At 37.6% G+C, this 23730-nt stretch overlaps 2 protein-coding genes across 7 annotated transcripts in view; one reads left to right on the top strand and one right to left on the bottom strand.

Moving 5' to 3' along the window:
- The window catches only part of pkn2b (protein kinase N2b), a 62813-nt gene extending 54690 nt beyond the window's left edge, over positions 1–8123 (top strand). For both annotated transcript variants that reach the window (XM_084425596.1, XM_084425597.1), the window contains exons 11-22: positions 736–913; positions 2238–2364; positions 3015–3139; positions 3238–3313; positions 3464–3555; positions 5404–5580; positions 5669–5731; positions 5818–5894; positions 5985–6127; positions 6475–6582; positions 6767–6847; positions 6928–8123. In XM_084425596.1, the coding sequence (XP_084281722.1) occupies positions 736–913; positions 2238–2364; positions 3015–3139; positions 3238–3313; positions 3464–3555; positions 5404–5580; positions 5669–5731; positions 5818–5894; positions 5985–6127; positions 6475–6582; positions 6767–6847; positions 6928–7131 (1451 nt within the window). In that variant the 3' untranslated portion in view covers positions 7132–8123. The remainder of the gene's footprint in view (positions 1–735; positions 914–2237; positions 2365–3014; positions 3140–3237; positions 3314–3463; positions 3556–5403; positions 5581–5668; positions 5732–5817; positions 5895–5984; positions 6128–6474; positions 6583–6766; positions 6848–6927) is intronic.
- Positions 8124–12742: 4619 nt separating this feature from the next.
- Positions 12743–20649, bottom strand: LOC311300796 (kynurenine--oxoglutarate transaminase 3). 5 transcript variants are annotated; one of them, XM_084425373.1, is made up of 13 exons: positions 20462–20649; positions 19469–19550; positions 19242–19386; positions 19011–19160; positions 17380–17466; positions 17180–17305; positions 16990–17110; positions 16815–16891; positions 13910–13999; positions 13632–13818; positions 13442–13515; positions 13279–13365; positions 12743–13070 (listed from the first exon to the last, which is right to left on the bottom strand). In XM_084425373.1, the coding sequence occupies exons 2-13, from the start codon at positions 19525–19527 to the stop codon at positions 13014–13016; spliced, it is 1260 nt and encodes a 419-aa protein (XP_084281499.1). In that variant the 5' UTR covers positions 19528–19550; positions 20462–20649; the 3' UTR covers positions 12743–13013. The 5 variants fall into 5 exon arrangements, with proteins under 5 accessions (XP_084281499.1, XP_084281501.1, XP_084281500.1 ...); XM_084425375.1 differs by having other exon boundaries at positions 19469–19533; positions 20462–20620; XM_084425374.1 differs by lacking the exon at positions 20462–20649 and adding an exon at positions 19739–19900.
- Positions 20650–23730: the final 3081 nt, after the last annotated feature.

The raw sequence follows: 23730 nt of genomic DNA, 5'->3' as shown, positions 1-23730 counted from the left end.
TAACTTACTTGTTACTGGCTGCTCACTCCTTGGGAGTATTACCGCCATCTACTGTACAAGATGACGTCCTGACATCATCGAGACCTAAATCACAATAAGTGTCGAATTCAATAGCTTACATACAGCGCGCGTCTTCCTCTGCTTATAAATAGACCGTTTTGCGCTTCCGGCAATGTCGGGACATCATCTTGTACAGTAGATGGCGGTAATACTCCCAAGGAGTGAGCAGCCAGTAACAAGTAAGTTAGTAGTAGAAGAAGAACGCCGTAATCTCAGTTCTCGCGCATGCGTCCTGGCGCTCCCGTGAACTCTCGTCAGAGGCCCACATTGAAGAACACTAATAGTTGGATAAAGTCGTTATTTTTGTTGTTTTTCCGCACAAAAAGTATTGTCGTCGCATGATAAACTTAATGTATAGCCACTGTAGTCACTTGGACTATTTTAACAATGTTTTTAATAACTATTCTGGGCCGGCGAGTTTCGGTTCCTCTGAAAGCCTATGGAGGAGTGAGACAGCTGTCAGATTTCATCAAAAATATCTTAATTTGTGATCCGAAGATGAACAAAGACTTACATGGTTGGAACAACGTGAGGGTGAGTAATTACTGACAGAATTTTCATTTTTGGGTGAACTAACCCTTTAAAATATTGCCTCCATAAGTAGCGCACTAGGTTTTGAAACTAATGTTATCTGCTGCTCAGAAGTTTCTTCATCTCAAACCTTGTTCCTCTTAGGTAAAACGTTCCCGCGTGCCCCTCAGATGAACATTAACATCGCCACCTGGGGCAGGTTGGTGAGGAGAGCCATTCCGTCAATCAATAACTCCTTCAGTCCTCAGGCGGCTGATCTGGGCTCAGCATTTAGCCCTGAAATGGCACCCATCGGCCACCCAGACGCCCACTCCCTACCCAGGTGCATATGTGTACAAATTCATTCCATCTCATCCACACAGACTAATTTCCTAAAAGAGCATCAGTAGCGGAAAGCCCTCAAATTATTCTGCAGTCTTTCATAAACAATGACTAATCTGTCTGGAAACTAGGGATGGGCGATATGGCCTAAAAAATTTATCACGATAATTTCAGGTATTTATTGCGATAACGATACACATGACGATAAATTATTTTCTTCTGTAAAATATCAGATTATGTTATGTTTAAGTTGTGTTGTGTTTTGTTTAGGCTAATTCCATTTTTCTTTATTTAAATTTCCTTTTTTATTCTTTATTAAAATTTCGTTTTTCTTTATTTAAATTTCTTTCTTTTTTTCTTTATTTAAATTTCCTTTTTTTCTTTATTTATATTTAGTTTTTCTTTATTTAAAATTCGTTTTTCTTTATTTAAATTTCGTTTTTTTCTTTATTTAAATTTCGGTTTTTTTCTTTATTTAAATTTCGGTTTTTTATTTAAATTTCATTTTTTTATTTATTTAAATTTCGTTTTTATTTATTTAAATCTACCCTTTACTGTGTCAGTAATTTGTTAGTCAGAAAAATATTAGACTACATTTTTAAAAGTATTGCTTAAGTTAACAGACCTGTGTGTGTGTGTGTGTGTGTGTGTGTGTGTGTGTGTGTGTGTGTTTTATATCACTAGTGCAGGGTCCGTTCTCGGAGCATATAAGCCCTGCTCGCGTGAGGTGAGCAGCAGACACACTCGGTCTCTCTCGCGCGCAGACACCCTCGGTCTCTCTCGGGCACTTTCGCTCGCGCGCGCAGACACACTCGGTCTCTCTCGCGCACTGTCGCTCGCTCGCGCAGTTCGTTTCGCTTTTGTCCGGCGCCTCATATGCCGCTTCCCGCTCGCGCTGTTCAGTAGTTTCTGCAAACTTTGCATATTATGGTAGTTTGCTGCTCATCTGATTTTCTGTAACCAAACCAGTTCCAAATTGTGGAGGTAGCTCCTCGCTTAACAACAAGCTTCTCAGCCTCACGTCCGCCTTCCGCCATGCTTGTTTTCACTCCGCACGTGAACAGTGAATCGGGCACGCACAAAACTACGTCATCAACTAGACTTATCGTTAATATCGCGAGGAGACAAATTTTTATCGTGGGGAGAATTTTCGGCGGTATATCGCAAACGATAAGATATCGCCCATCCCTACTGGAAACATAATTGGAGCTCTATATTTAGATAATGAGATGACTTAACATTCCTGGTCTGTATCCCAGTGTATGCATTCCATAATGTTACTATTGCTATGCGGTAACTTTTATGATTTGTCTTCTCTTCATCAGCGACCCCACTGTGACCAAATTAGACTTTGACAAAGCAGCCACCCCTCCCTCAAAACGGCACTCCATCGAAGTGGAGATAGAAGAAACAGCACCACCGGATACGATCCCAGATAGAAAAGAGGTGCAGGTAAAGGAGGGGTTGTATTAAAGGGATAGTTTACACAAAACTGAGATATGTGAAAGATGTCATCATTTACTCACCTTCATGTCGATCCAAACTCATCTGACTTTATTTTTATTCTGTGGGACACAAAAGGAAAATTTTCAGCAAAATGTTGATAGCACTCTTTTCCATACAATGAAAGTGGATGATGATCACTGAATGTCAAGCCCTCAAAATGACCAAAAAGCACCATTAATGTAGTTCATACAACTTTTAAGTAATATGAGCAAGGAAAAGAAATTGAACTCAATATTATTCACTGATAATCTTCACCTCAGCTCTCAAATCTCATTGACCTTCATGTATATTTAAATATAGCATGCCAAGTCATGTGAATGAAGCGAATGAAGACTTTTTTCCTTGCAAAAAGCTATCATATGGCATATGTTTTTTATCATTTATGGGCTTGACTGCCCCTGTTTTAAGGAAAAGAACAGCGTGAACATCCTGTCCAACATGCTGTTCTGTGTTTGATGGGCAAAAGTCAGTCATGGGTTTGGAACAAAATGATGACGAGTAAACGATGACAGAATCTTCATTTTTGGCAGAACTGTCCATAAGGAGAGTTCTTTTGCAAAGGTTTGGAATGACTCTTAAGTACCTCTTGCCTACAGGATGCCCTAGCGACCTTTGACTTCCTGAACAAAACAGTAGCTAAACCAGATTATGACAGTCTGGTTGAAAATGAGCAGCCTGACCTGGAACTGACTGCAATTCAACGAAAAACTAAAATAATAAGGTAGTCTGTTCCCCATTTCCTGATGACATCATGCCTACATATAAACATGCATTCATTAACTGTAGTCAAATGCTCAAAGTGTATGTTCATGCTTTTAGGGAAGAAGAGGTAGTTCAATTCAGTTTGACAGACTTCAAATGTATAGCTGTACTGGGGCGTGGCCACTTTGGAAAGGTAAATGTTGTGACAATGTAATGGTCACAGTGCATTAACCATTTGTATTTGGTAATTGTGTAATGCATTGTAGATTATCTCTACACACCACCAGTTTGTGATTTCTGCAGGAGATTGTTTCAATGTCTCATCTCTTTAATTGTTCAACAGGTTTTACTTGCTGAGTACAAGACCACTGGAGAAATGTTTGCCATTAAAGCTTTGAAAAAAGGTGACATTGTTGCAAGAGATGAAGTGGACAGGTAAAGGCTATGCATGTGTGCTTAAGTGACTTGTTACTTATACTTATAACTTCATGTACTTGACGATGCTTGGAAGCATTTGTAGAGACATCAGTAATTGTATACAGTGGGGACTATTCTGCTCCTGTTTTACTTCCTGTTATTATTAAAGGCGAAAAGAGTCAGAGCTGTACACTAGACATGTTGGAGCCACAGAGCATAATGTTCTTACAGTTTTTGTCTTTTGACAAACTGTCCTTTTTGAATTGTCTATTTCTACGTAGCCCCTAAAGTGACATTTTGATGGAACAGATATACATTTCATTGCTTTTGCATTCCGTTTTGCGAGTGGACACAAAGTTTCTCTGGGGAACTTCCGTCCATCTCATATTGTTTTCCCATCCAATGTTCCTTTAGGGGCTACACAAAGTTTCAGCTTCTCGTATTTATTAATTTTAGTCTTCATTTACTTTGTCCTAAATGTCATAAGTTAATGCAAATTTTAGTGGACATTTTAGTTGATATATGATATATGCAGAATTGTGAAAATTGTGCCAACTTTAAATCTTTTTTTATAATTTTATGTATTTATATTTGTGTTTTGTCAGTAATTGACTTTAGATTAACATTAAGTTTAGATTGGCACTGAGGAAAAATTAAATAAAAATTGTATGCTTCTAATATATCCTACATACATCTGTAATGTAACATACATTATCATTAGTCGTTGTTACATATTATATGCATTTTGACATGCAACGCTCCATTCCAAAACAGCAGATTTAGCATGTTCTGTTAATGTGGCCATGTTAATTAACAGACTACATGAATGTTTCTACTTTTAAAGTCCCTCTGTAGTCAATAGTTGTATCCCTTAAAACTCATCTTTGATCACCAATATTACATATTTAAACGGTTTTCCTGTTGTTGTTTTTTTTTTGTGTGGTTTTTTTTTTGTGCGCCTTAAAATAGCTTTAATGTTACTGTACACCCTTTCTTCATTAAGTATATGCAGATCCCTGAATATGCAAATTAGGCCCACCTCCACTCACTCACACCAGCTCAGAATACCTGTTCCTCTCGGCCAACTTTACTGTAGTAAATGCTACTCGATGGTATCGCTCTTTACAACGTCACACACACAACGGTGATTAATAGGATTAGTCTTTTGCTTGACTACGTTATAAAACAGCTAATAATGTGTTGCTAATATTACACAAACTGTGTTCCCGTTCGCCATCTCAGAGTCAGACAACTGCACTCTAAAAAAGAGCATCCTTAGAAACGCTTTGAACAACTTTGATAGTCAGTGGAGAAAGGCGCATAGTTCATCATAGCATCGTAATATACATCATATACATAATTCACCCTCTATATTGCTTAATGTACTCGAATTTTCATATCAGCAGAAAAATATACCAGTATAACCTGGCTTCTCTTGAGACTCCCCTGCTTCACAGCAAAGTTAATGATATGCTAAAGCTCGCCCGCACGTTGATGGGATTGGTTACAAGGTAGTTTGTGACGTAAGAAACACCGGCAATTTTTCAAACTGCGTTTTGTGTCTTTGGTTCAATGGAGTTTTAAAAAGAAAATACTCAGCAATGGTGTTGACTTATGAATTTGCACATGGTTTATCTTAAAGCATATTAAAAACACCACATCAACGTATTAACAACATTAAAAACTTGATTTTCTCCACCTTTAAAAATGCATTTGTTACACTGCAGGACCATTTAATAGAGTTGACCATCTTAAATATAGCACCTAAAGTATGTATGCCTATGTTAACCAGAAATGTTAAAAAAAGTAATGAACATTCTTCATCAACTATCCATTTATACTAACTATTAATATATATATCCACAGCCTCATGTGTGAGAAGAGGATCTTTGAGACCGTGAACAGTGTCCGGCATCCGTTCCTGGTGAACCTCTTCGCTTGTTTCCAGACCAAGGAGCATGTGTGTTTCGTCATGGAGTATGCAGCAGGAGGAGACCTGATGATGCACATTCATGCAGACGTGTTCTCTGAACCTCGTGCTGTGTGAGTGACTGAGTTTCACATTGCTGCTGTCACTTTGACATGATCATTTCTTACTTAAAATGCTAAAAGTAGTTTTTTATGTCCTCAGTTTTTATGCTGCTTGCGTAGTCTTGGGGCTGCAATTTCTGCATGACCATAAAATTGTGTACAGGTAAGTGTCAGTGCTGAATGTAAAAACTGAAGATTTAATGAATGTTCTGTGAACCACATGTGACTGTCATAAATTTTCTTCTGCAGGGATCTGAAGCTAGATAACCTTTTGGTAGATACTGAGGGATATGTTAAGATTGCGGATTTTGGTCTCTGCAAAGAAGGTAGATAATGTACTTGTATTACTAATGTTTGTGTGATTTATGTGTTTGTCATTACTGTTTGTGTAACTCATTCCATCTCCCGTCATGTAGGAATGGGCTTTAAAGATCGTACTAGTACGTTCTGTGGAACTCCTGAGTTCTTAGCACCTGAAGTTTTAACAGAGACGTCGTACACAAGAGCGGTGGACTGGTGGGGTCTGGGAGTTCTCATCTTTGAGATGTTGGTTGGAGAGGTATGATATGGATATGGGTGCTTGATTGATCCCAAGGGGAAAATTTATTAAGACTGTAGTTAATTATTTTAAACTTTTTTTTTTTAAAATGTATTTATTATAATGATATAATATTGATAAATTCATGTTAAGTGATATGGAAATAAAAAGCTATATATTCACTTGAAGACGCTTTTCAGTTATTTCCATTATTCTATTATCTGAAATAGTACACTGAAATTGTTTCAATTATATCATTATAAAAAAAAAAAAAAAATTATTGAAGTGCATTATGCATTGAAGTCGTGTAATTGTAAATGACATGGAGAGATTGTGTGGTGATGGGTTATTTCTCATTTTATTCTCAGTCCCCGTTTCCCGGCGATGATGAAGAGGAGGTGTTCGACAGTATCGTTAATGATGAAGTTCGCTATCCAAGGTTCCTCTCCACAGAAGCCATTTCCATAATGAGAAGGGTATGTTTGGACACGTCCTGCTTTGGTTTAACTATTGTCCTAGGCTACACCTCATTTTATTGTATAGGGCGATCCTTAAAATCACAACACCGCTTTTTAGAAAGGCAGTTCTCTTTTGTTATGGCACTTAGCATGAATTTACTAGCTATGTTTATAAGCTTAAAACATTTTTCTCTTTATCCAGTTGTTAAGGAGAAATCCAGAGCGGCGCCTTGGTGCAGGGGAAAGAGATGCGGAGGAAGTGAAGAGGCATCCGTTTTTCAGAGTAGGCCATCTGTTTTACCTCTTTTACTTCCATGTGTCACCGATAAAGTCCTTACCACACATTTGTTTATTCTCCCTTAGAATATGGAATGGGATGGACTGCTGACAAAGAAGATCCGGCCTCCATTCGTGCCGACCATCAAAAGCCGTGAGGACGTTAGTAACTTCGATGACGAATTCACCTCAGAGGCACCGATACTGACTCCACCTCGTGAGCCGAGGGTTCTGACAGTCAACGAGCAGGAGCAGTTTGCAGACTTTGACTACATTGCTGACTGGTGTTAACCCAGATCCTCATAAACCCTGATCACACATGCTCAACACTGAACCAGCCGAAAAACTCCTTTTCTATAGGACACATTAGAGAAGAAACCTCTTTTCCTCTATGCTCTTACTCGTGCCATTTAAGGGATTGGTAATAACCTGCTTTAAGAAACAAGAATGAAGTGGTTGAGTCTTGGTAGCCCAATGTGGCGTCTTTTCATTGTCAGAGCACTGGGACACTGATTAGTGACCATTACAAACTTGTGAGGATTCATCAGGATCAACTGTAGCTTCTCTCTCCATTTTCAACACATTTTCTGTTTTCAAAGACTAAAATGTGCCTATTGTCTTCAGATTTTGGGGCCAGACACACAACTGAATATCTGAACCTGGCCAAGACCTCAAATTGCAAATTCTTCTCCATAATAGAAACATCTTACAAGAGGAGAAAGCTCAAGGAGAATTCTATTGAATAATTTATTTTCATGTATTCCCTTTAATGCCTTAAATTCTTTACAGGGCTTCCAAATAATAACTTATCAGGTACAGAAACACCTACCAAAGCGTTCCTGCCAAATGTTCTTCTACCCTTTTTGTTAGATTAAAAAAGACCTTGGGCAAGAGCACAGATTAACTTGAATTTTATTAAGGTAAAATGAGAGAAAGCTGCGATTTAATTAATCTTTCAAGAATTTTTCGTTTCTATAAAAGCATCCTTGTACTCTAATCATCAAAAGAAATGTAAGTTATAGTTTTATACTGTATTTTTAGAATATTAGCCATTTGGATCTGCTGTATGTTATGACAATGGTTGTACACGTATATGAATTGTAAGATTATCATTTTGGAGAGGGCAGCTCAAAGTTGAGAGCAATTCTGAACTTTTCAAATGGAATGTAAAAATGTATATTCGTGAATACAAAAAAAATGTATATTTTTGGCATGTGGTCATGCCAAAGCTGGCTGTATGTTTTATTAGTTGACATTTTTTTTAAAGGAGATTTGTAGTCTGACTATTTCAGATCATTTTACAACGATTTCTCACAATTTAGCCATTTTGTGGTTGTATGTCAACATTAAACCATTTTAATAGAAATGGTTTCATTAGTCTGTGATTACCATTCCTACTTGTTAGACATAATTTGTTCCAGTGAACTCACTCAGCTGTGAGGTAGCTTACGATGGACTCCTGCCAACAATTCCACTCAAGTGTATCACGAAACCTTCCTCAAATACATTCTGTACACCAACTGACACCTGGTTTCTGTCTGTTCCTCTTGGTAAGAACTTCACAGAAGAATGCGTGTGCTCCAAACAAACTAATAAAGACACACCCATACTATCAACTAAGTATGTTTACATCATTGTTTTTACAGTTTATAGTTTACATGCACTTCAGAATTAGACTTAAGGCAGGTTGAAACAATATGCTGTCTTTTAAAAATGTAGTGTAAAAACTTTAGTCCACCTGAAGTCGTGTCTGATTGATTTTTTTTTTCCTTTAGTGCGTGTGTCTTGGATTAATAGACGCCATAAGCTAAGCATGCTTGCTATCAAATAGGCTAATGTAATGAGTGGCTTGCCATAACGAAAGACATGTTTAATAGTTCGTATTTAATTTGGACAGACAATGTTGCTTAAATATAACTTTGCATTTACTGGCATTACTTGCATTACTGCTGAGTGATAGCCTAATGTGATAAATGTAAATCTTACAACAGGTGGAAGATGACTGACGTACCTGTCTGGTCAAACCTGTTGGTCTAGTTTTAGTACTTGCTGTTACAATGGGATTTTGTATCAGTGACAAATGCAAACCGGTCTAGGAGAATTTACCAATAAGCTACTTTTCTTTAACCGTTTCCTGCAGTGGGTGGCATGTGACAAATTCGCAAAAAGCAGAAGCAGTTAATGTTTGAGTCACCTAACTGCTGCAGGGAAGAAACAAACTATCGCTCTGCGGGTCTAACTGGTCCAGTCTGGGTGTGTATTACATGAGTAACTAGGCTTTCCCATTGAAAGCTTCATCCACTCTGTGAACTTTCAACTCCCTCTTCTGTGTGCAAGATTAAGGTAGTGTCTAATGTGTTTAAACAACCTCCTCTGCACAGTATCATAAACATGTGAAATACTCCCTCTGCAGTATTTGAGAAACCTGTTTGGTGCAAAAGGTGTACTATGAAAACGCACCATGTTATCCAGCATGGTTTGAGAATATTCCAGAGCATCTTGTGATTCAGTGGACGCTAGAACACCTGACCATTTGTACAAAGAGTTCACAAGGCAAATGTCAAAATGTACTTATTTGATTAGTGTCGCGATCCGTTTCAGGTCTAGGGGCAGGAAAGGAAGGTAACAAAAGTTGCGGGGAGAGAGTGAGAGAACACCTGTCTCCAGGTCCCAGGACAAGCACACATTACAAGGACACCAGTTTGTAAAGTAAAAAGATTTCACAAGTTTTATTTTTACATAATCAGTGGGATATAAAGATAGGACTTCAGGAGGGGAGACGGCCAAAATAACAAAATAAATTATTAAATGTTTTTAGAAATAACTTACCTAGCTTCAAAAAAAAAAAAAAAAAAAAAAAAACACTTCCCTTACTTCCTCTCTATTTAGCACAGGAGAAAACTAATTCTCAAATTAAATGGCATCCACCTCCCTACAAATTATCCCAATAAAGAAACAACCAAACAGTATATTAACTTAAAAGAAAAACACTCCAGTTAGATGACGTTACTATAAACACAAGGTTACCACATAGAAGTTAGCACACCTTCTTTTAACCACTATAACTGACACCACAAACACAATGAAACCAACAAGTGCTGGGACCAGAAGATGACAGTCTCTCTCTTGGATTGGAACTCTCTGGGTTCTTATATACACTGCTCCGCTCACACCTTAACAAGCTGGAACACAAATCAGGAGGCACTCCCAAACCTGTGAAGGGGATAGTGGGAGGAGCAACAAGGAAAGACATGGAATACACAGAGACAAGCACTACAACAGCAATAAAACACACATAAGTCCCCTGGGACGTAACAATTAGTGACAGATCTTAAATATTTATTTTATATCATCCGGAACATATTAGTTTAATAAGAAAAGGGCAAGCCTGACCCCTTTCAAACTTAATTTTCAGGTTTAAATTCGATTAAACCAGATTTTCAAACCTGATCAGACAGTGCTGTAAATCTGATTTTTCTGTCTGATAGTCAGTGACCAGACGCTATCTTGAAAAACTGTCATAGCAATAGGCTACATGCTCTCCAGGGGATAGCCAGGACATGGGACAGATTTACAGACAGGAAGAGGAAAGGGAAGCAGGGAAATAGGTTGGAGAGGAGAGGCTGCGCCCTTCACTTGCTGGTGCTTCAGAGGATTTTTTTTATCTGCTGAAAGGAAGTGAACAAAAATATAGGAGGAAATTAGGGTATCACTGATAAAATACTTTAAAGTCCCCCTGTGGTAAAAATCAAGCTTTTAATGTTGTTTATATGTCAATGTGGTGTTTTTAATATGCTTTAAGACAAGCCATGTACAAATGCATGTCAACACCATTGCTGAGTGTTTTCTCTTTAAAACTGCAGTGAACCAAAGAGTCTCAAAAATGCGGTTTGAAATCACTGGTGTTTCTGACGTCACAAACTACCTAGAAACGTAGATCACGTCAACGTGTGATTGTCAGAGTGGATCACTGAGCTGGTGTGAGTGAGTGGAGGCGGGGCTAATTTGCATATTCATAGAACCCCGTACACTAAATGAGGCACGGCATGAAGATTTTTTTAAGGAAAAAAAACTTTTAAATATGTTATTTTTGTGATCAAAGATGAGTTTTAAGGGATACCGTTCTTGACTACAGGGGGACTTTAACTTCATTGAACATTTGCTGCTAACAAAAAAGAGCCAAGAAGTCAAATAGCTACAAATTAATTGTCTAATAATATATCTTTTTTTATCACTCAGGCCTGGTTTCTAGACAGGGCTTAGATTAAGCCAGGATTAGGCTTTAGTTCAATTAAGACATTTAAGTAGCTTTTATAAATGTGCAATAGAATTAGGCGAAACAATGGTACTGACATATTTTAAGATTTTTTAATCTCTGTGCAAGTTGCTTTAAAACAGCTCAATCATGCATTTTAGTGTGAGACTAGACAGGTTAATGTTCAAACAGGTTAATGTTCTACCTATATGAAATATTTTTGGTTGAATAATGCCATCTTGAGGTTGACCAATGATATTGTCTAAAAAAAAAAAAAAAAAAACTATAAGACATTGGAGACATAAAAGAAAAATATTGATCCCAGAGAAATGGGACCAGGACATGTTGCAGGTCAGACTCAAACCTATCTCTCTCATATGAGCACCATAACTCAAAATGCTAGAAGTATGTTTTCTAACTGCTGCACCAGTTATGATATGAGTTGTACTCTGTGGGTAAATGTAATTTACTGTAAACATTGTAAAATAATGCAAACACTGGGACTACATAATTCCTGACTTCTGCATGGAGGGTCACAGATATTGTGATATATACTGATGGGAACTGATATCAGAAATGCAACTAAATTAGATACAACATGCTGTTTCCATTTCACAAGCCCTGAACTAACAGCACCTTCTACACATTCTATTCTACCTACACTACCACTGAAACGTGTGGGGTAAGAATAAAATAAAAAATATATATTAAAAAAAGTCTGTTATGCTCACTCAGGCTACATTTCAATATATATATATATATCTTTGTATATATCTTATTTATGTATATCTTTTTTTTTTTTTTTTAATGTAATGTATTTATGTGATCCAAAGCTGAATTTTCAGCAATGGATCAACTGCAGTCTTCAATATTGAAAAATTTTGAACAGCAGTGTATGTGTGCAGTCAACTTTGTATGTAGACAAGGTAGTGATGGGGACGAGACCGCCTATGCCGAGTCCGAGTCAAGACCGAGTCTTTGAAGGGTCGAGACCGTTGGTTGGTAAAAGTTGGTTTTCAAATACAGTCGAGTCCGAGTCAAGACCGAGTCTGTTGGTTTTCAAATACAGTCGAGTCCGAGTCAAGACCGAGTCTTTGAGGAAGCAAGTCCGAGTCGAGACCGAGTCTTTAGGAGTCGAGACCAAGACCATAAAAACATGTCAGTTTCATATTCATGATTTAATATCATCCCAGTTAATAATCAACAGTTAGGCCTACAGACTAAGCTAGATTGGGAATTGTTTAGAGGAGCAGTCTTAACGTCTTAATATGGACTATGCTTTTACTATCATTAAAAAAATCCCTACCACATGCATCATCTTCTGCCTATTTTTCTAAACTGCTTCAACAGTGCTGCTCTGCCATCAACATGTTAAGCCCACCCTGACTTTTTTAATCATAGTTAGGACATGCAGAGCAAATTAAAAATTTCTAGTGGTATGTATTCTATTGGACTAGTGATGGGGACGAGACCGCCTATGCTGAGTCCGAGTCAAGACCGAGTCTTTGAAGGGTCGAGACCGAGTCAAGACTGAGTCTTTGAAGGAACAAGTCCGAGACGAGTCCGAGAAAGCAGAAATCGGTCTCGAGACCGGACTCGAGTACTACATCACTAAGACAAGGTACCTTAAAAAATCCAGACATAAATTGTGATTTCCAACAAAGAGAGGATTTTATTTATACAAGAATTAAATTCAGAAAATGTAATACAACTAGTAGCCTGTGACAATATCAATTTAAAATTGAACCATAATCCCACCAAGTTTTAAAAATGACTGAAAAAGAAAACACAAGCTCTAAAATACACTTCAGCCACTGTTTAGTCATTGTAAGAGGATGTAACAATATACAATTCAAGTAAAATATGTTATAAATCTGACAGGTGCTGCATATTTACTGGATTATCAGGCTTTCAGAAATCAGCTTTTGTTCCAGCTCTTCAGAATGGCTTCTGCTGCATCCAAGGTACTGTCTTGCTGTAGTGAAAAAAAAAAAAAAAAAAAAAATCCATTACATACTATTAGCACTGGCAAGGCATTTAATGTAATTTGTTATACGAAAATAATCTCTGCAACATTCAGACAGATTCAGAAAGGGAATACAGCTAAGTATAGATTTGGCGGTCTGTAGATAGCCGAATTATCTTTTGTATTTACTGTAAAAGCCTGTAAACCCATTCCTTACCTTGATAAAGCACAAACGAATGTATTTCTCGAACTGCTTTACTGAATCTTCCCCCACAAAAGCTGTTACAGGAATTGCAGCCAGTTTCTTAAAAAAAAAAAAAAAAAATATATATGCTTTTGTTCTGTTATATATATTCCTAAAATATAAAAAAAGAGAGTACCTTCTCTTTTATCATCCATTTGACAAACTTGTAGTCATAAGGTTCTTCGTCTCCCATATGTGACAGGTCCTGATCTATATTTAGCAGACAAGACAGAACAACATCAATCAGATTAAACCGCCCACAACCAATGTCACCTTTGCCTCTGTAAATATAATCTTATTAACATACATGACTTCAACCCACTTACTGAGTGCTGTGACATCCACTATCATGAAGTATCCTCCCTCAGGGACCACTGGAGTCATGCCAATCTGTCTCAACATGGCTGCCATACGGTCTCTTTTGCCTTCCAGCTCTAATGCTAGAGAGGAAAAGTAGCATTCGGGTTGACCCATCAGCTCATAGTCCCGAAGAAGACCCTGGCCAACAGCCTCCTACTGTGCGATACAATTATGTCACAAACCCATAGAATGCATAGAATAGTGCATTGCAACACCGTAAAAACCAACAACAGACAAAACTTGCCTGTAATGGTGTCGGACATGTATAGAGACTGTTTTGCATAACAGTCTGCAGGTGTTTGATCAAGTGTTCAGGCCCAATTGACCAACCCAACTGAAAAAAAGAAAAAAAAAGTATTGTTGTATTGTACATAAACTGCACACATTCACACACCAAATGTTCTTATCTAGTTACTTATTACAAACATATATATTTTTTAATGACCATAGCTAAAATTCACGTTTTTGATCATTTACGCTGCAGAGCAAAGTTTCATCAAGTTTACCACAGACCTTATTTTACTCGTAAAAAAAAAAAAAAAAAAAAAAAAAAAACACATTATAAAAACCCATGGGAAAATCACGAGGCAGGGTTCCCACACCTTGGTTAACTTCAAATTCTTTGAGTCACCCAAATCCACTGTTAAAAATAAATAATCCACCCGCAAAACCGCCCATATTCTTTGATTTAGATATCTGCATCTGATCATCACATTACAATTATTCAAATTCTTAGTGTTAAGCATGATAGTATGGTAACATATCACACTGAAGTAGGCTGATTTAAAATGAGCATTTATTTAAAATAAAAGTTCTTCTTTCGGCAAAATTACATTTCCTTAATAGCCTAAACAGAGGCTTTACTCCCTTCAAACTTAAATTGTCAATGTTTCATTACATCACTGTTTGAAAACACTATTTTTTTGTACCTTTTATAAAGGCCATTTTTCCCCTAATTTTATTAAATGTATGCTCCATCTTTCATTTCAAATTCTTAAATTTGATCAATATATTCAATTAAAATAATAAGACACTAGGCTATTACCAATCAAATTAAATAATTTACATTGAAAAACTATAACTGTATTAAATTAGATTATTTGAAATATTTTTGAATATACAAATAAGGAATGTTGAAAAGAATGATACATTATGAAACTAAACCGCCAGTAGGAGGCGGCAGGCGACCGTCTTAATGAGCGAGTCATTGAGTCATTCATTCAAACGATTCGTTCAAACGGCTGATTTATTCAGAATGAGGCAGTTTATGAATGGGTAATTGAATCTTTGACTCAACCGATTCGTTCAAAACACTGAATCATTCAGTAATGCAACAAGTGTTGCTGTGAGATGCGCTATGGTTCTGCTGTTTGGAATTATTTTCGCTGCTGAAACAGAACAAAAACAGTCATTGCGTCTAAAATGTAAGTGACTTAATTTGAACTATTTGTTTATTGAACTGTTATGAAATCAGTCTCGTTTTCAATCTTGATGGCATTCAGGAAAACAGCTTTCTGGTCGTGTGTAGCCTAGGCTATATTGTTTCTTAACTAGTATAATATGTAATAAATAACTGCGCAAGCCTCAACAGCGCAACATTGTTACCGTCAGTACATTAGGTAGGCCTATATATAGGCTATCAATCGCCACTTACATTAAATGAAATAAAACAGAATCATCCTCACGTTTTCAGTGATTCCCTAGTTATTTTTTTATTGTCGAGAGCCGGAGGCGGCCGCCTCATAATTCTCTATGCAGGAAAAACCCTGAACGTAACGCGTAAATGCAAGCTAATATGCATAGGCCATGAAGTGTTGGCGAAATAACACATTAGGGGACCGGAGTGAATATGGAATTTTTTCCAGAAAACTTATTGCACAAAATAAATTCAAGCACTTTCAAGGACCTGTCTCTATGTATGTTTATTTTCAAAAACTTTCCAGGGCCTTGAATTTTTTTTTTCAGATTCACAAACTTTCAAGGATTTCAAGGACCCGTGGGAACCCTGACGAGGGAACCACTGTCGAATTAGGGTATGTTTACACGACAACAATGTATTAAACCAGGAAAGTTTTTCCTTTGCATTTTTCACGTACAGACGACAACGTTGTCAAAATGATCCCTGTTTACACGGATCCACAAAAAAAAAAAAAAAAAAAAAAGCTGTATTTTGCATGCCATGCCAGTAGTTGGCGATGTCACTTTGTAAAGAAACTCTATGCGCCTATAAAATAATATAATACGCATGCGCATGACATCACAGTTTTCACTCATTTGTGTTTTTGTAGTTTATACCGAGACGATAACAGTATAGTTTTCAAAAACTTGTACTTTGGGTATGTTTACACAATGATGAACTATATCATAAATGGAAAATTTTTTACTTTTTTCGCGTACAGAAGACAATGTCGTCAAAACAATTCCCGTTCACAGAGATCTGCAAAAACGACTAAAACGTTGCATTATTCATGTAAGGCCAGTAGTTGGCGATGTGTAAAGAAACACTACGCGCCTATAGACTGAACACGTAATACGCATGCACATAACCTCAACATTTTTATACTTTCCACGGAGACGATAACAGTATAATTTAAAAAAACTTGCACTATAAAACTGGTTTTCAAAAGTTTGCATTTTCAGGCCCCCAAAACACCATTGCCTATAATTAGCTTGTTTTGGTTCTTTGATTGATGGAGATTCTGTGGGTAGTTTTTCACCAAGAACAATTAAACATTGTGTGTTGATGGCTTTAACAAAAGCATATATCACCATTTACCACCTCATAGCTCACAATAGGTCTGTTTTTAAATGTTTATAAGTTATTCTTAAAAATCATTCCCCTATAGAGAAAAAGAATGGGAACTTGCTTTGGCATCAAACTTGCCATGATGCATAATTTTTTATAGCTCTTTTCAACATTGTATGTTGTTTTTATGGAGTTTTTTGTACTTTTTTGGAGACTGGAGTTAAAATTAAAAATCTAAAGTCTAAAAATCTCTATTTATTCCACAGAGAAAAATAACAGGGGGTGGGTTAAAATTGACAGGAGGAGGGTTAGTAAATAGTGACTGTTATAATTTTTGGGAAGAATTATTCCTTTAAGGTAAAGCCAGACATAAATATGAACAATGAAGATAACGGTCAAATACCTTCCATCCAGTCACGCTGAATGTTTTCCCTGCACTGCCAATAGTGATGGTTCTGTCCCACATTCCAGGGAGGGTTGCTGTTCAGAGAGAATACTGCAGAATCATCACCTCTTAATAGCACATGTAATCCATTGACACAAAAGATAAGATGCACAGCTGGAGAAATATCACATACCTATCTTTACATGCTCATGGCCTTTATATATGAGCCATTCATATACCTCATCACTGAAGCACAGGGTGTCGTGTTTGATGCAGAGATCTGCAATCGCTTGCAACTCGCTCCTACTGAATATCTGGGAGTGGAAGAGAGCTTTAGGATATTAATATGCCATTTTGGAACTAAATGCAATACATCACCTTACTTTTCCAATAGGGTTATTAGGAGTGTTGATGATGATAGCCTTGGTCTTGGAGTTGAATTTACTAGCAAGTTCTTCCAGGTCCAGAACCCAGTCAGCACTATTTATACTGGTTGTTGCGGGTGACTTCTACAGAACAGGTCAATCAAGTGTTATGTTTCATAGAAATATGACAATCACTTTAATAGAGAAGGCAAACCTACCAGTCGCAAAGGTATGAAAACAGGTTTGGCTCCTGCCATTTTCACCATAGGAACATAGCAGTCAAAAAAAGGTTCTATAATAATAACCTGAATGGAGAAAATGGAGAGTGAGTGAATCATAATCTAGTGGAATGCTATCCACCTTATTCCTACGCCCCCTGGCGCTTTGCACGAATTATGAGTGTAACTTCCGTTAAGCTGTAAACAATCAGTGAAACGCTCGCTCTATGAACGCAATACGTTAAAAAAAATTCTAAATGAGATGACATTAATCTACTCACCCTTCAACCATCGAATATTAAAAGGAAATTTAAAAGTGTAAAAGCATCAAGATATTTCAACAGATCAAATAACCCCAAAAGCGCTAGTCTTTCCACAGCAATAACGGACGGGTTAAATATCACTGTAGTAATAAATATAAAAATATAAAAATATATAAATATATATATAGAGATATATATAGATATAGATAGATATAGATATATATAGATATATATATATATGTATTATGTAACAATATGTTGCCTTAAAGGTGCATTGCGCAAGTCTCTGAGTTTTTGCAGAACTATGCCCCCTTCTGGCGACACGCGAAACTGCAACCAGAGTTGTGCACGCGGTTACGTGGAGTTTGCGTTGGGGTTTGGGATGAACTAGAAGCCGGTCTCTTTGAATCCATCTTCTACTTTTGCAAAAGTCGCTTGAGTTGTCTTCGCTGATGCGGATAATGGCGGCGAATACACAAACCTGCCAGACATAGCCAGGTGAGCGTGCATGACGTCACGCCCAGTCGATTCCGACCCGAATCCCTCTTATTTATTTTACTGTACAGGATTATAGAGGCAATTGCAGTGATCATAGAAGGGCTCATTCAGCCCATCAGGCAATTGTTTAAGCATGTATGGGTTAGAAAAACGGGTATTTTTAACATGAAATGTTGCGCAATGCACCTTTAATCAAAAATGTTCATTAAATTCAGCATTACGTGATTTCATTTACATTTTAAATTGCATTTACCTGTGAAAACAAACCTGGAAAGAGACATGAGGATTTGAGGAGAATAACGAGAGATTCTTCGTGCATTCCAGTGAATTATTAATGGATTATACCGTAAATTAAATTCCGGAAAACAGACCACAAATGTGCAGTATATGTTGTCCTTTTTCATACTTTTACAGCGGATTGCAAAAAAAAAAAAAAAAAAAAAAAATCACGAGGAAAAGAAAGCAGCGACTTAAAAGAGCTCTTGCCAGATATTCTTGTTATAACGTCACTTTAAAATACCAATTATAACATTATTCTCATGATGTCTGAAAATAAATCATGAAGGAAAATTGACAGCTCATCCAGTCAAACTGACGGATCAGCTTTATGTAGGGCAGGGGTCCCCAATCCTGCTCCTGCCGATCGAATGTCCTGCACAGTGTGTTTGATTAGGGTTGGAGATGAACTGTGCAGGACAGTCAATCGGCAGGAGCAGGATTGGGCACCCCTGATGTAGGGCAACCTTATGATTTGAAATTATTCGTTGAATGGAAGTTCCCCAAACCGGAAGTGCCACCCATAATTCAAATCGCAGTAAGGTCGTTAGGAATAAGGTGGATAAGTATAATGAGTACTAAATATGTTTTCACCTCATCTCCCTCCTCAACCAGAGCCTGCATAGCGCTGAACAAAGATCCATATCCACCCACTGTTACCAGGATCTCTTTAAACGGGTCGAGCTGACGGTCATAGACTTTTCCATATACTTTTGACAGGGCTTTAACCAGTGTTGGATGGCCCTGAAAACAGAAAAATAACCAGATTTGAGTGCTTTTTCAACACATAATACAGGATGATAATAAAGTGTGGATAGAACATACAAAGCCACGTGTGTACTGGTTCAGCCTGTCTACCATTGCTGCCTGAGCGAGACCCTCTTTCACATAGGAGGGAGGAGGGATGTCTGGGAAACCCTGTCCAAGATTAACAATGGAAGGGTCTGCTGCCACTGATGTGAAGGCCACCCTAAACAACACATGAAACACTATTAAGAACATTTAACACATGTCTGTAAGAAAGTTTTTTGCAAATAAAGCTTGATTCTTACCATACATTCTTGTCCAGACCTTCTATTCTTTTCGTATTCTTGTGTTTCATGGATGCCATCTTACACTAAGAAAGTGAAATAACTAAATAAAGGAATGTCAAAGAGAAATGAGTAACGTTAATTCAGTCAAACTTACACTCACTTTGCAGGATGATAAAGTTCTAAATCTATTAGCTTGTAATATGCGTGGAGCAGATCTGAAAATAGGGAGTAGATTCATTTCTGCCCCCAAAAAGTAAGTCGAAATCGTATCAAATATTCATTGCTCACTTCAAAACATTGCGGTCACAGATATAAGACACCTTCAGTTTATTGGTTGCTGTTTTTGTAAATCTATTTTGTGTTTGACGGGAGCAGATTCTGTCTGACGCATACGTCCCACGCCTCTAAAACGGACCAATCGGATTGCTTGTTTCTGATACATTTCTGTGTGTTTTGGTCTGGAATGGTAAGGGTTAATTAAATTACGTGATGGCCTTTCTCTTTTGGACCTCTCGATGCAATGAATCTAAAGCCCGCATAAAACTGTTTAAATATGTATGAACTATCTATCTTCTTCGCAGTGATGGGAAGTCCGAATCAATCCCAAGAATCAGTTCACCGAGTCAAAAACGATTCAGTGACTCTACACGTTTCCAAGCGGTGCGGCTCCAGATCTCACAGCGTGGACTGTTATTTATTTCCAGAGTGGAATACCATTCCTCAAATATTGTACGTTTTTATTCAGGCCTATTTTTTACCGGTTAAAGTTTAAGCCTGGGTGCTTATTTTAAAACCCAGTGTGTCCGTTTTGCGGTAGCCTTTATTCAGTTCACAAAACCGTCACCTGAATACGTACAAGTTATTACGTCTGATTGAAAGTATTTTTAATTTGTTTTCTTCCTCTTAAAGTGGTTTTTAAAACCAACTCTATAAAATATATAATTAGGTCAAAGAGCTTGACATGCGTGTATGGAGTAACGTTAGCCTAGCTAATAATAATTTTATACTCACGTTTGTGATTGTCTCACTTGTTAACGCCTCTATATACCTTTTAGACACTGGCACATGCTAGATACATGAACTAAAAATGACTTCCAATTTGCTCGCAGTAACTATTTTCTTTGTGATTGTCTCTCTTGTTAACGCCTCTATTAAAAAGTAGAAGCTCCTGCTGGAAAAGCAAGAACGTGCCTTGGGACAGAGACAGAGTTTTTTTTTTTTTTTTTGTAGTCAGGGTTAACTTAATCATTAATGGTGGTATCCTCACCTAGACAATGTATTACTTATTGCATGATGTTGCAATTGTCGACATAAAGTCCATATTTTCTTGGAAACCTGAATGACAGATTATCTAAGCTTTCAGCATTTTACATCATTCGTCAACATGTATTTTTACTCAGCAGGTGGCGCTGCAACCACAGACATGACACTCAGTTGCCTTACATTCATTAGTAATCGATTAGTATTAATAATTCAGTAAATAAATTAACATTATACATCTCAGGCTCAGCACATTAAAGCTGTAAAAAGTTTTAGCATCAAGACAATACTTTCCTTCTTTGACTTGGAATTTAGTGTAATTTCTCATTTTATAAGGCCTATTTATTTACAGGTTCACTGAAGTAGAGGCTAATCCTGCTAATGTTGAAATGTATTATTTTGAAATAAACTTCCATGCAACTGCAAGAGATAGCATGCACTGATTCTATTCTTAAACTGTCTAGCTCATCCAAATATTTCTAATTTCTCTGCTAATCTTTTAGCTATATCATATTTCAACTTTGAATAGAACTGTCTATGAATCGCCAGTGTATGCTAACTCTAGCAGTCTAGCTCATCCAAAGATTTCTAATTTCTCTGCTAATCTTTTAGCTATTAAATTTCAACTTTTCTTGTCATTTAAATTCATACAATACATTTTTATTTACCTTAGAATTATTTTCCAGTTAAATCACCAACTTTTCTTACTTTGTTTAGTTAATTCATGGCTTTACTACATTAAATCAGGGTTCCCTTGTCTGACTATGGGAAATCCCTTTCTCTGAAAATTTGAATAAAGTCTGTGCAAGTGCACAGACCAATGGCGTCTCAGCACTGCCAAATGGGCGGGCACATTTGCCTACATAAGCCGCAACTGATTGCAATTTCATCAGAATCTTTCCCAAGTGTGCAGAACATCTCACTGATCTCAGGAAGAAAAATCAAGAAAAAAAAGCCTACCTGCTTGCCGTTTTGAAGAGCCCAGCAGCGATAGCAATCTCGGCTGAGAGGCGCCTCTTCCATGTGGCCACCTGGCGAGTGATCAAGCGAGTTTACTCTTGATAAAAGAGCATATTTGAAGTTGTGTTTGTTGCAAATTATTGCACCACAAATGTCTCACATCGCTGTGCACGTGGATCACTTTCTTTAAAGGAAGTAATCCCGCCTCTCATGCTCCTTTCTCTACCCCCTCCTCTCACAAGCCCAGGAGGAAGAAAGTCGGATTCGGGTAGCCTGGGAAACGGGTGGGTTGGTCTTGTTTCGAAGGGTCTGAGAAAAATGACGATGGCGATGATGCCATGTCCGTGGTTGCTTCAGATGCAGAGAAGTGATTGAACCCCGCTGAGGATTCCGCCACCCTGCCACAAAATGTGCCAGATGATTCCCAGCCCTGGCTAGGCTCTCCTGCCCTGGCTGGCTAGTCCTCTCAAAGGCCGCCGAGGAGCTGGGGTTAGAGTGGTTCCTGCAGCCCGGGCACTGCCAGTGAGCCCACCCACCAGAGACCTGCCCCATTTTTCCAGAGGCGCACGAGAAGTTGTGGCATGCCACCAATACCTGCCCAGCCCCACCCCAAGGCTGAACAGTCAGAGCTCCCGGAGTGGCCACTGTCACGCTCCCCACTTTTGAGCCCCCTGGATCGGAGCCATGCCTGGGCCAGAATCGCAGGGCCTATTCTCTGCCTTTGGCTTGGACAGTCCTGCGCTTATAACAGCGTGCTGTTGGATTGCATTCCCCATAGCATTAGCTATCGACGCAATGTGAGTGAACAGTTATCGAAAGGGAACGTTTCGGTTACTAACGTAACCTTGATTCCATGAGATAAACGGTTCCGAACACTGTGTGAGCTCGTGTTATGCTTGCACTGTTTGCAGTCGCTTGGCGCTTCCTCAGTTGAAAGGCTCTCAGTTGACCAAAGAACCCCTAAATGTTCTAAATAAAAAAACTAACATTATTACATAATTCTCAATCCTTTATGCTGTACCTTCTCCCTATGCAGTACCTTCAAAGACCCACAGGGGTCAATAAAACCCTGATATTAAATAATAGATGATCTCAATAGTGTGTGCCTTTGGGGAACACATTTTAACATGTTGACTATCATTTGACATAAATGGGTGAACCCTATATATGGGTGTTTCTGCAACTACGGGCACTTTTAAGTCCCAGGAGTGAAATTTTAGATTTATGTTAAAATTTGTCATTTGATGTTTTATAAATATAAATGTAGTGTTAATACACACCTTGACATAAAAAATAATGAATAAATAATATGATTTAATGTAAAATTATGAAGCATTTATAGGTCCAAACGCCATTTTTGCTCATGTCCCACACCCGTGGTTTCAATGTTGAGATACTTAAAATTAACTCATTCTTTTACAATATGACTATTTCAAATGGAATTGTTTAATATACAGATTCATTTACATCATCTTAAAATTCTTGGTTTTATTTACTGATCATTTTTATGATTTTTTTTAACTAAATGTGCCTGTCCCACACTTTTGAGTCCTTACCGCAACAATGAAAAAAAGCTTTTATTATGAAATTTTATCGAACACAAACAAGTCTAGTTTCTATGGAAACAGAAATTATCATTTGAGCACATTGCTGACAGACTGGGCCACCACACTACCTCACTCACAAGATACCAAAAAAATAAGGTAAACATCATCTTTTCTGCTCTAGTATTTATTGTGCGTCCTTACCATTCAGCTTAATAATTGTGTATTTTGAACTACATTTTTAAAAATAAATGTATATTACTGTTGAATTCATGTATATTAAGATGCTAAGAGTCAAAACTAATGTGGTAGGCCTTGCTAGCTGCCAATTAGCTAAAATATGAGCAAAAATGTCATTTCCGCAACATGTCTTTACCGCAGCAAATTTAGGTGTTGCGGTAAAGACCTTGTGTTGCGGTAGAGACAAAAAAAAGCTATTTAAATATATTACATTTTTTATAGAAATTACTAAAGAAAAATTTATAAAATGAACGTTATTGTAACGTTGCGGTAAGG

This window comes from Rutilus rutilus, assembly GCF_951802725.1.
Source record: "Rutilus rutilus genome assembly, chromosome: 12".
NCBI lineage: Eukaryota > Metazoa > Chordata > Actinopteri > Cypriniformes > Leuciscidae > Rutilus > Rutilus rutilus.
This window is presented reverse-complemented; position numbering and strand designations above follow the sequence as displayed.

Excerpts from the sequence above, each read along its gene's own strand:
- LOC311300796 (XM_084425371.1), bottom strand. The coding sequence starts at position 19,688 with ATGAATCTACTCCCTATTTTCAGATCTGCTCCACGCATATTACAAGCT. Across the intron at positions 17,467-19,010 it reads TGGTTGAGGAGGGAGATGAG|GTTATTATTATAGAACCTTT; the intron begins GTGAAAACATAT and ends TTCTCCATTCAG. Across the intron at positions 13,366-13,441 it reads AATGGATGATAAAAGAGAAG|AAACTGGCTGCAATTCCTGT; the intron begins GTACTCTCTTTT and ends TTTTTTTTTAAG.